Genomic DNA, 12,215 nt, shown 5'->3' on the forward strand with positions numbered 1-12,215 from the left:
TTTCACCACACAAAGCCATAATTTCCTTTTCAGATAATAAATACATTTTTCCTCAGATTTTCACTATTCTGATAAACATTGAAGAAGAAGCTACACTGAACGACCTTTATATGAATCAGCAGATTTACAATAAAAGTCTTGTATTGTAGGCCTGTATATTTTAAAAAAAAGCAAACATGCCATTCATATTCTGCATCATTTTTAATTCAGTTTATTCATATTAAAGCTACAGTATGAGCCAGCAATCTGTCCACATCCAGGCCTCCTCCTCCTCGTTTCTCTGCTACGCTCCACTATGCTCTACCACGCTCTGCACAGCCATTCAGATATTAGTCAGTATCAATTTAGATCAAATAAGAATCTGCTAAACTTACTGATGAAGCAGAAATCATTAAAATTCTGTGTGGATAAACATTTCGGGGCAAATCTCTGGCCGTAACGTTTTTCAAATAGAGGCCCAAAACCTTTTACACCCAAATCCACAGGTTTTTCTTGCATTCTCAAGACCTACTTCGTTTTAAAAGATATTTCCATTAGAAAATGTTGGACAATGTTGGACATACTGGAGCTTTAATATGATAAAAAAAAAAAAAGACAAATGCGCTTTGTGAATAAAAGACAGTAGTTTCATCAAGAGGTTATTTAATGACAGTTGTGACTTGGGTGTTTGTTTGCCAAAGCAGGAGGACTTGTGATACAAATTTCCTCCAATAAATATCAAATAAAAATACCTTCAACAACTAAACAGCGCTTGTCATCAATTTAAAAAAAGTTTTTGCAGCTGGGACGTTTTTAGATCCTTCAGGCAGCGAAAACATCCCTGATTTTACCTGATTAATACTTTGTGAGTGTGTAAATTTTAATGCAGACGACACTATTTTATATCTGTGTGTGAGGCTTCCAGTCCACACCAGCTTTAACTCCACAGTGAAGCCTGCTACACCTCAGATCTCAGTAGTCAGTTTGTATCGCTATGATCCAATCGCTACTTCAGCTTAGATGGGCAGAAATTATTATTTTTTTTAAATTTCCATTTCCTCAATTTCTGTTGGACATAGCTGTTTAGTACTTGTACTTGTTATTGTAAATCACTGTAAAAGTCTTATTATGAATGCTTCTTGTTGCCAGGTCTAGCTTCAAAATACCCTAATGGAACTACCTGAAGAAATAAACGGTACTTTAGTGGAACACAAGTAAAATAAAGTTTTAGCTTGTATAATCAGAGTGGAGCACAATGGCTGCACTGGAATTTAAAGGGTCACAAGCCTAAAAGAGTGGGAACCACTGCTGTACACACACAATGTATTTACCTAACAGTCTAAAATATTCAGATTGATGCACAGTTCACTACAAACGCTAGAGACATCTTTTAAAATGAAATGCTTGGCTTATTGCAACCCTTTCCTCTGTCTTCCGTTTGCTCTTCGTGTAAACATGTTAGTAGGGGACACCAGAAAAAGTGGCATCGTGAGCACATTGCATAGTGTCCCTGTGCAAGTTCCTCTCGTCTCCAGCCCTTAAGCAGCTCTGAAACCAGCGGCTTCGATGACTGCGAGCATTTTGGTCCAGTTCGTCGACTACAGCATGTTGCTTGCTCCTTTCCGCGCCGGATCCCTTTCACTAGCCGAACATTGATGACATGCTGTATGGGTTGGGGGTTAATGCCCATTTGGAAACAGAATCCTGCCTTTTGAAAAGTTGTTCACAGTGTTCGCTACCTTAAGGTCTGATTTATATTCTGTCTAATGTACAATGTCAGACATGCATTAAGACATATATACAACACATTGGGATGAACGTACACAGGCCTACATTATGATACCATAACAGAAGCTGATGCATCTCTGTTCACATCCTATGTGTTCACGTGTCTTTGGTGTTTCTTCTCTTCATTCTAAGCCACGTTAATTCATGATATGTCAAAATGATGCTACAGTAAAAGGCATTACATGGGAGAGTCCGACTCGCACTGAAGAGCTTCTATCATGAATGATGCTTGGAGCTCCGAGCGGTTCCTTTATCACACTGGACTGTTCCAGCACCTGGCGAAGTTGCTGTCTGAGCTCCCCGACGTCCAGCCCCAGATGAAGGCTCTGCTTTTCCAGCTAAGTGATCTTTAACCTTGGCCCCCTCCTGCGATCCCCCCTTTATTGGCCCGAGCACTGTTTTGGCCACGCTTGTGAGCTGCGTGACAAAGCTGGCTTTGTCCCCTGCAGACATGGGGCGAGACTTAGACGAGGGAGACGTGGGATGCTCCTCCAGCACCTCCAGTGTAGCCCTCTCCTCTCTCGCCCCACGGAAGCTGCCCGATACCTTCTCTGCTCTGGATCTGGAAGAAGTTGGCAAACAATCTGCAGCTTGAGCGTGGGCTGGAATTGGGGGTGCAGGTCCTTTGGTCTTGGGCGTCTCGGCTGCTTTGTCGCTGCCACTGACGGCGCCTTTCTCTCCCGTCTCGGAGCCTTTGCAGGGCTTGGACTGCTCTGCAGAGGGTGCTTGCTGCACACTACGCCTGTCTGTACCTACTGTGCCTTTCATTTCACTCTTCTCTTGAGGTTTAGCTGCAGCTCCACTCTTTGCCTGCTGCTTGCTGTCTTGCTGCTCGAGGCCTTTTGATGAGCCCAGAGTTGACATCTCAGTGGGTTTACTCATGGAGGCTGTTGCCTCAGATGTCGCAGAGCTTGCATGTGGAGGTTTGTCCCCAGTACTGGGCTTGGAAGTGGATGAGACCAGTGCTAGACTAGACTTTTCTTCCACTACGGCTGCATTTATGTTAGTCTTCTGAACCTCAGCAGAGGATAATGTCTGACTAGTGTCCAGAGCACTGGTCGTGGAGTCATCTTTAACGGCTTTGCTCACAGTCTCAGATGCTGTGGTTGGGGCATCCTTCTCTTTTGCTTCGATCAGCGTGTCGTGGCTGAGCGGTGATTCCTGCCTTCCCAGCCTCCTCGCAGGTTTCAGGCCCCCAGTCTCCCCTCCCATGGGGGGAGAGGGGGAGGAGGAGGATGAAGGAGACGGTGGGGCCGGTCCATTCTCTCCCTCTATCTCTAGCAGACTCTGCAGACTGTGCTCACAGTGGAAGGATTCTCTCCTGTAGTCGCCATGCGCCACCTCCAGGCTGTGCTTGCGCAACGACACGCCACTCGTCAGAGGAGAAGGCGACGATGATGAGGAGGAGGAGGAGGGCAGGATTGGTGTGCCTAGCTTCTCCGCCGATTGCACCCGTTGCAGCAGGGGGGATCTGGGGGGCTCTGCACTCTTGGGCCGAGGGCGTGCGACGGGAGGTGAGGAGTGCAGCTTGGCGGGAAACATCTGCGTGGTGTTGGAGCTCCCGACTGTGTGACCAGTGAGAGGCGGAGGAGAGGAGGTGGTGGGGGAGGGAGTGTGAGCCAAAGGCGACAGAGGGATGTTGCCGGCAGATTTGCAGCGGGCAGAGCGGTACTGGCGGTGCAGTTTGGGAGAGAGGCCATGCAGGGAGCTGGGCCTCATGTGGTGGGAGGCTGCAGGAGAGTTGGGGGTGCTGGACGCTGGGGAGCTGCTCTGGGAGGAGGTGCCTGAGGAGAGAAGGAGATCCACTTATTTCCATGCTGTCAGGAATTCAGTTTGATTTTTCCCCTAATCTGTTTCTTTTGTCTTTGAAATGTTTAAGCCTTTAATGCAGCCCCTAAAATATATGTCTAAGATAAAGTCAAACCAAGTGACGGAGACATGCTACGTCCATACCAACCCAGATAAGGGGATTCGAGAGTGGAGCGGTAAGTCTGAGTGGGCGAGCGGGCTGAGAGGCCGTGGGTGGGGGACCCTGGCAGACTGTCTCCAGACGACAGAGAGCGATTTAAGGAGGAGAGGCTCCGGCTGGTGTGGAGCAGGTTGGACTGCTTGGTGATTTTCCTGAACAGGGAGCTTCGTTTCTTACTGCAAAGAATTAAAAGGATTTAATAAATACATGTTGAGGGGAATAAACAAATGTCATGTGTTGCAGTAACTTACTCTTGTCCCTTGTCCTTGGGTCCTGTTCTCTTGCTGCGCCGTGCCATCTTGGATTTATAGCTGGACTTGCGGGCAGGACCCACTTTGATGGAGGTGTTCTCAAAGGGAGTAGTTGTAACCGTCACCTTGTTTCCACTCTACAGAACATTCATGCGTGAATGAATCATGTTATCGTGAGAGGTAATCACAACCCTAATTTCAAAGAAGATGGGACGATGTGTAAAAGTGAAATAAAACAGAACATCAACCCATATTTCATTCACATAAACATACATAAACGTATCAGATGTTGAAACAGACATTTTACCATTTCATAGAAAATATGAGCTCATTTTGAATTTCATGTCAGCAACACATTTCAAGTTGGAACAGGCAACAAAACAACAACCCTAACCCTCAAATCAAATCCATCAAATCCAGAATGAGCTAATATAATGGTAATATTTCACAGTTCCAACATCTGATATTGTTTATGTTAGTGAATAAAATCTGGATAAATGAAGATTTGCAAATCATTGCATTGTGTTTTATTTAGGTTTTACACACCATCTAAACATTTATGGAGATGAGGTTATTAATAAAACAGTAGGTTTGTCCCTTTCACCTTCAGGATGAGCTCCACCACCTCTGTGTGGACCAGACCGTGGACTGACTCCCCGTTTACGTGGGTGATGAGGTCTCCGGCTCTGAGTCCAGCCTCCTGGGCCGGACCTCCGTCCTCTATATGCTGTAATTAAACCAAATGAAAAGGATTTATACCTTTACATATAGAATAGCTATTTATAATCATAATCGTATTAAGAATTGTGTTTCCCCCATTTTCTGAAGACGTGTGAATTGTCATACAACCCTAGTAGCTTCCACAAGAGTAATAACTGAACAAACTGCTTCCGGTTTAAAAGTAGAAAACAATGTAACACTCCACACAACACAGGGAGGAAAGAATTACAGTATCTTAACGTTGGAATGTCGACATTATCATTAAAACAAACGTCCAGTGCTTTTTAAAACTTCATAAGACCTGCAGAAACTGTGGAGCGTGAACATTTCCTTCTCATCGCGGAGCACAACACTAGTGTTCCTCACCCAGACAATGTGATGGACACTGTAAACGTCACTGTCTCCCATGTAGACTCTGATGGCTCGGAGAGTGAAACCGTACTTCTTCCCAGAGCGATGGATGGTGATGGGCGAATGCAGGACGTTGACCACGGGAGAGTAGTCTCGGCTGGGAGAGGAGTCACGGGAGGACGGGTAGGATGAGAGGGAGCGAGGAGACATGGGGCTCGCCAGAGGGGAGGCGCCATGTTGCTCCACTGTGAAAAGAACGACTGGAGTTACATTTGCATTCCAGGATTAAATGCTGAATATGTTCTCACAGTTACTGTCGGATGTGTATTTACCTGCAGGGATCATGACGGACAGAGCGGTAGCAGAAGCAGATTTGATCACTTTGGTTCCTGGTCGTGAGCTTTGCTTTTCTCCTTCGGCGGAGAGCTGCTGATGGCGAACCCTTCGCAGCACCAGGTCAGTAGTGGCTCCACGGGGCCCCTGCGGGTCTGGAAGCCCCAGAACTGGCAGAGGCAACGACACATCGGCAGGTCTCAAAAGCTTTTCTGTGGAATATGTTCCAGGCATAATACACAGTAAAGGAAAAGATGTTGCGGATGTACATTGGATGCGGACACGATCTCAATTCTCCCGTAAATTTTCAAAGTCCTAGTACCAATTTAAATTCTTTAGTCAAGTTACAGTATTAAAATGTACCTTAAGCCCAGAAGTAGTAGTACTGCAAGAAATGGTCGCGAGTCTCAATCGGACTGAGTTACTAATGAAAATGTAAAAACAATTGAACTTGATGCTGTTCTATTTATCTGGAAGTCCAGTCCAGATTGGTTCCACGTGTGCCTCATAAATAAAGTTTCTGCAGAAATTTTGAAATGTCCAAGTTTATTTCATGTACAGACAAAGAGAGACCCACTTCACAAACCTCATTTCTGACAGATTACTGTGAAAAGTCATCAACTTTCCCACATGCTATGGTTTTTAGCGACTTGATGTGGACGATGCAGGAGAAGGTGAAAGTCGAGCTTATTTTACCCACTTTATGTATTGAGAGCTGCTTAAGCTATAAAAATGGATTGATTTATTAACATTTATGAGTTCGTTACATCCTACAACTGCAGTTTACATGAAGGGAAGGAGAAACAAAGCTATACTCAATGAAAAGTACCTTTAAACTACACTCCTATACATACTCACTCACCGCCTCTCTCTTTTTTACTTCCTACCTCCGGCTGTGACTCCGTTGCTCTCTTTGAGGTAGGTTCTCAGATCACAGGCGGCGGCTCCTTCCAACGAAGTCCCTCTGGCCTTCACTGAAGCCTGCCTGCTGGATGGAGGCACCTCGGAGTCAACTTCCAGAGGGGATGGCAAACGGTGGGAATCCATGAGGGCGGAGAAGCGTCTCCGGGCTCCAGAGGGCGGGCTGGACTCGCTCTCGGTGAAGGAGGACTCAGAGCAGGACAAGCGCTTCCTAAAAAAGACGGAGGTTTTACTTTGGTGTAAAGACTTTCCTGACTGACACTGATCACGAAGAGGTGCCGGCTACACTCACATCTCCGGTGATCCCGTCCTCCAGCTCTTGTCCCTGAGGGTCACGCTTCCCAGGCTCTCTCTCTTGGCCACTCGGTCCTCCCTGGGGACCTTGTGCTCCCGTAGAGTCACGACATGGGGTTTATGCTCCAGCTGGGACAGATGCTCCATGCTGCTGTACACCTGCAGGCCCACGCAACACCACTGATGAAAAGCTTCACACATTCTCACTTTCAGAAAGAGGTTTTAACGGGAATGTCAGGTCTGACCTTGCTGAAACGAGGGGAGCAGGATGAGAAATGATGTATTTCCACAGGTTCATCATCGTTCGTGTCGTCTTCGTCATACGAGTGCACGTGGTGGTAGCGCTCGGAGCGGGCTGATGAAGAAAGGTAATGAGATGTTTCAACGTAAAAATAGCCACAAAACCAACGAGCAGTTAATTATTCCTACACGAAAATGAATCTGCGAGTCATTCAGGTCTAAAGATGGTCCTGCTGATTGATTAGAAGGAAGCTCTTATATTTAGGAACCTGTCTCTGATGCTAATACAATGTCTGGTATTTTTATATCTTTTCTGGGTCCCTTTGTGTCTCTCTCTGTTTTGGTCTATTCTCGCTGTCCGGTGTCTCGTCTGGGTAGTTCTAAGGCACTTGTCATCAGTTTGGGATGTTTTGCGTCTCTTTGTGTGGTTTACCTGAGGCTCAATAACCTTCAAACACCTTGTACAGAGCCTTGACTCAAACCGGGGAAAAGCTTCCCACATTTGCACGAGTGGACTCACTGTCAAAGTAACTGGTGTCTTCCTCCGACTCAAGGTGAGGGATGAACTCTGCTTTGTGTCTCAGCAGACTGTTCCAGTTCACCTCTGTGAAGAATGAGTGTTGCTTCACTTCAAAGGCCCCACCTAGAGGGTGGAGAAGGTGGTGGGAGAGAGGCAACGTCATTTCCACGACAGGTAGATGCAGCCTTAAAGCAAACTACCGCCTGAGAAAAAGTGACTAGTTCAGGTGAACCACCTGTGTGGGCCTACCTGCAGCACGACAGGTCAGTGGGTCATACACTGCTCAGCCACAACGGCAACTACACCTGCTGGTTTGAATATGAAAATATGTCTTTTTTTAATAATAACTATTGAATTACAGTGTATCCCGGGTTGCTGTGTATGGGGCTGTGTAGCTGCAGACTGATCACAGTCGCCACACTGACCCTGGTCCTCCATGACATTATTAAGACCAGCGGTCTTAATAATCAGCCTAAAATATTTAAAACAGTCAAACTTGCTAAAGTAATACATTAATTTTTAAACTTCGCTAAAATAAATGGTTAAATATTGGAACCAGATAAAAGTAGTGGGTGAGGGAGTTAAAGTAATGTAGCTCTGAAATTGTTAGCGAGTAGTGCTAAGATTTTAAAACAGCTAAAACTCACAGATAATTATTGGAAATAGTGAACCTACAATGCATTAGGGCCAACTTAATGTAAATCCTAAACAAAAGTATTCAGAGTAATGAGCTGATGGCTAAAAGCAGTGGATGCAGTTGAAAAGGAAAATATTGAATAAACCTAAATATCCAAAGATGTTAGTGACAGTTGAAATGATTAGACAACAGAAAAAAGCTAAAGTAGAAACCTAAACTTAAGCATTCAGCTAAAAAGTTAAGGTAGAAAGCTGCAACAGACAGACAAGATGAACAGCTGGAATAAAATATGGAAAAAGTAAAAGAAAATAGGAAGCAGTTTTCCAAACTGTTGAAATAGTGTTTGTTAGAATATTCAACTGTCATAAATGTAGGCAGGTAATGAGTTGAAGCTGAGACAAACTAAACCAGACTGAGTTCAGCTGGATGAAACTAATTCTGTTACACGAATCAGAGTAGGATCCAGTTTTAACCTGTGCCCAGTCGAACCAGCGGATTGGTCTGTAGGAGGGAGGAGATCAGGTGCTGGGCGTCGACAGGTAGAGCCTCATCCCCCTCTGGCCACACTATGTCGTCTGCAAGACAGCAGACGGAGACGGGGGACACGAAGAGACACGTGAAGGTGATGAAGAACAGCAGCGTCTTAATGTATCCAGCATTAAACAAAGGTTTGACCTCTCACCTGTAATGACCTGTCCAAACAGCTCCTCCGGAGTGTCTCCAAAGAAAGGCACACAACCTACCAAGAACTCGTAGAGGATGATGCCCATAGCCCACCAGTCCACTGGTTTGCCGTAACCCTGCCGAAGAATAACCTCTGGGGCAATGTACTCTGGAGTTCCACACACCTAAAGTAAGAACACGGGAGCATTTTTAGCATTTTGTTTGTAGACGCCGAGACGAGATTATTATGAAGTAAACGACTGAAAAACAAGAGTAGCCCTATAAAGTATTCAGACCTCATCCCGTTTCTTTCTTCTGGAGATGTGACTGGATTCTACCTGTGGCTAATTCCATTGAGAGACTGTGTAGAAAGTCAAAGAGCTCTGCAAAATAAAACCATTTCTCAAGCTCTGGATGTTCACGGTGGCCTCAATACTTGTGAAATGGAAGAAATCTGGAAGCACCAGGCCTCTTCCTGGAGTTGGCTGGATGTCCAAACTGAGTTATCTGACAGGGACAGTGCGTTTCAGCTCCCTGCAGACATGGAAGAACCTGGCAGCAGGACGGACATCTCAGTAACCCTCCATCAATCAGACCTTTATGAAAAAGCTGATGTTTTCTATTTGTATTAAATTAGTAAAGATTTCTAAAAGCTTACTTGCACTCACATATTGGGGATAATTGAATGGAGGTTTATGAGAAAAACTGAAGCTGAAAACATTTGAAAATAAATCTCCAGCAGCACAAAGAGTGAAGCAGTGTGAATAGTATCTGGAGCCACTCTGTGTACGATGCAGAGAAGGTGTGTTGCCGCCAAGCCGAGCAGATCCCACTGCAGATGAAAGCCCCAGTCTGGCTTCCATAATTCATCCCCATGAAATAATGAGGCTTCACAGGAGCACAGAGTGAAAAGGCTTGAGAAAATAAAGCCTGAGTGAAAGACATCTGATTATAATAACTGAGGAAATACTGACTTAGTATTGTTCTGCCAACTGTCAAAATCAGACGAAGCTCTTCCTCCGCTCGTGCCTCAGTCACACGCCGACAGGGATTATGTTTGCACGGAAATGCAGACATCAAAGGAGGTTTTACATTTAAATAGGATCAACAGTGTACACTGCAATACAATGGGAATTTATTTCGATGTCTCCGGTGTCCTTCATGGACAATACGTCACACCATTAAGGTTGATAATAGTCATTTTAAAAACCCGGATATACTCAAGCATTAATTTTTAAAAAATCCAACGTTTCCCTTTGCAGCATTGGCTGAGGATGAGTGTGTTATCAGCTGTGTGTAGTGTGTGTGATACCTGTTTGTCCAAAAACTCCCGAGTGTCTTTCTCTATGTGTCCCTCATACAAGTTAGTGGTCAGACTCATCAGACCCATCTTAGACAGGCCGAAGTCCGTCAGCTTGATGTGACCCATGGAGGTTATCAGGAGGCTGAGAAGAGTTTTGAGAAACACGAGCATCACAGTGGGATAAAATGAAAGGCAGCAACGCTCTAATGCAGTTTGCGTCATCACTTTGATGAAAACCGAGTCCGTCTTACTTGTCAGGCTTGAGGTCACGGTGCACGATGCCATAGTTGTGTAAGTACTCCAGTGCGAGAACAGTCTCTGCGAAGTACATTCGTGCCATCTCCACAGGCAGGGCCCCAATGTTCTTCAGCAGTGTGGCACAGTCTCCACCTGCCAGCACAAGTCATTAATTCATTAGTCTTCCTGATGACATTAGCAATCAGCGTGAAGCTTTCTGGCCCCCTACTGTCCTGCACTGTTTCAGCTTCCATTCAGGCCGACGAGCACAATCACCGAATGTTTGTCGCCGCTGCTCTGTGGGCTGTGATGACTGTGCTTTGAGTCATGCTGCATAACACTTTCATGGATACTTTCTGGCACATTAGTGTTTTACTTTCACAGGAACTTCATAATACCTGTGATTAAGTAGAAGGGAAAATGTCTGAGGGCTCGGATCACTTAGCTACTTATGGTTGCGTTTTAATCCTGCTGTCTGTCCATCACTTGTCTCTCTCACAACAGTTTCATATGTTCCCCAGAGAATAATGATAATATTCTGATGATATCATCAGCTTAACCCTTAAGTTGTCCAGTACTTTAGTTTATGATCAATTACTCTCAAAACTAATTGCATTTTCATGCCCATGACACCAACTTTTGGTAATAAGCTAATTGTAGCATATTAATACACCTCATAAAAACTATGCTAATAAATATTACAAATGTTTCCACGTCCGTATTGTTGGATGTTTATATAGCATTTGGCACATCACTGTATCTATGGTCAGTGGTGGAAAGTAGTCACATTTACCTAAGCACATTAATGAGTATGGAGTATTTCTATTTATGCTACTTCATAATTTGTCTGAGGCAAATATCAAACTTTCACTCCACAACATTTATTTGATAGCTATAGTTATTTATCACAATCAAATTAATCTAACTAATTACAGACGTCTAGTGTGTAATTCAGCTGCTGCCCAGCAGTATGCAAAGTAATTCCCATTCTAATTATTACATTCCAAAAATATGATCATTAAAATAGTTTGTTAAAATCAGCTCCATTGTTACTGCAACGTGAGACAATGAGACTCTGAATAAACACTACTTTACTTTACCTTTGAAATATTTTTGGAGCTGATACTTCTGTATGTTTACTTAAGTAACATTTGGGACACAGGCCTTTTACTTGTAAAAGAGTAATGTTACTTCTGCCTAAGGTTTAGAGACAGTGGCACTGAAGAAAAGACATGAGACAGAGCTGGAGGTAGCAGAGCTTAAGATGTTGAGGTTCTCTTTGGGAGTGACGAGGATGGACAGGATCAGGAATGAGGACATCAGAGGGACAGCTCATGTTAGATGTTTAGGAGATAAAGTCAGAGAGGACGGATTGAGGTGGTTTGGACATGTTCAGAGGAGACACTGTGAATATATTGGTAGAAGGATGCTGAGGTTGGAGCTGCCAGGCAGGAGGTCTAGAGGAAGAGCAAAGAGGAGATTTATGGATGTAGTGAGGGAGGACATGAAGTTAGTTGGTGTGCGTGAAGAGGATGCAGAGGACAGAGTTAGATGGAGGCACATGATTCGCTGTGGAGACCCCTGAAAGGGAACAGCCCAAAGGAAAAGAAGAAAGCTACTTCTGCCTAATTAAATGATCTGAGTTCTTCTGCCACTGGGCAAATCCCAAAAACAACAACAGTTGTAGATCTTTGCTCCCTAACAACATATTTATCAGCCACTAAGTTGCTCCTGCACAAGTCTCACCTTCTACGTACTCCATGACCATGCAGAGGTGTCGACGGGTTTCAAAGGAACAGAACATGGAGACGACAAAAGGATTCTCTGCGAAGGTGAGGATGTCTCTTTCCACAAAGGCCTGCTGGATTTGGTTCCTCAGGATCAGGTTTTGCTTGTTAATCTTCTTCATGGCAAAACGCTGGCGTGTCTCCAGATGACGGACCAGGTACACGGCACTGACAGACATATAGGACACGTTTTTTTTTTTTTCAACTCTATGACCACTGTGC

At 44.7% G+C, this 12,215-nt stretch overlaps 1 protein-coding gene across 7 annotated transcripts in view; it reads right to left on the minus strand.

Moving 5' to 3' along the window:
* Nucleotides 1–56: 56 nt before the first annotated feature.
* LOC137100052 (microtubule-associated serine/threonine-protein kinase 1-like) overlaps nucleotides 57–12,215 on the minus strand; it is a 39,131-nt gene continuing 26,972 nt past the window's right edge. For 6 of the 7 annotated variants that reach the window (XM_067477652.1, XM_067477651.1, XM_067477657.1 and 3 more), the window contains 15 exons: nucleotides 11,953–12,161; nucleotides 10,221–10,359; nucleotides 9,979–10,111; nucleotides 8,686–8,851; nucleotides 8,477–8,578; nucleotides 7,367–7,489; nucleotides 6,852–6,961; nucleotides 6,605–6,765; nucleotides 6,279–6,523; nucleotides 5,391–5,603; nucleotides 5,074–5,303; nucleotides 4,592–4,714; nucleotides 3,988–4,124; nucleotides 3,725–3,912; nucleotides 57–3,551 (listed from right to left, as the gene is read on the minus strand). In XM_067477652.1, coding sequence (XP_067333753.1) covers nucleotides 1,984–3,551; nucleotides 3,725–3,912; nucleotides 3,988–4,124; nucleotides 4,592–4,714; nucleotides 5,074–5,303; nucleotides 5,391–5,603; nucleotides 6,279–6,523; nucleotides 6,605–6,765; nucleotides 6,852–6,961; nucleotides 7,367–7,489; nucleotides 8,477–8,578; nucleotides 8,686–8,851; nucleotides 9,979–10,111; nucleotides 10,221–10,359; nucleotides 11,953–12,161 — 3,847 coding nt within the window. In that variant the 3' untranslated portion in view covers nucleotides 57–1,983. The remainder of the gene's footprint in view (nucleotides 3,552–3,724; nucleotides 3,913–3,987; nucleotides 4,125–4,591; nucleotides 4,715–5,073; nucleotides 5,304–5,390; nucleotides 5,604–6,278; nucleotides 6,524–6,604; nucleotides 6,766–6,851; nucleotides 6,962–7,366; nucleotides 7,490–8,476; nucleotides 8,579–8,685; nucleotides 8,852–9,978; nucleotides 10,112–10,220; nucleotides 10,360–11,952; nucleotides 12,162–12,215) is intronic. The other variant, XM_067477653.1, reaches the window with a different exon arrangement.

Source organism: Channa argus, chromosome 15 (genome assembly GCF_033026475.1).
Source record: "Channa argus isolate prfri chromosome 15, Channa argus male v1.0, whole genome shotgun sequence".
Taxonomy (NCBI): domain Eukaryota; kingdom Metazoa; phylum Chordata; class Actinopteri; order Anabantiformes; family Channidae; genus Channa; species Channa argus.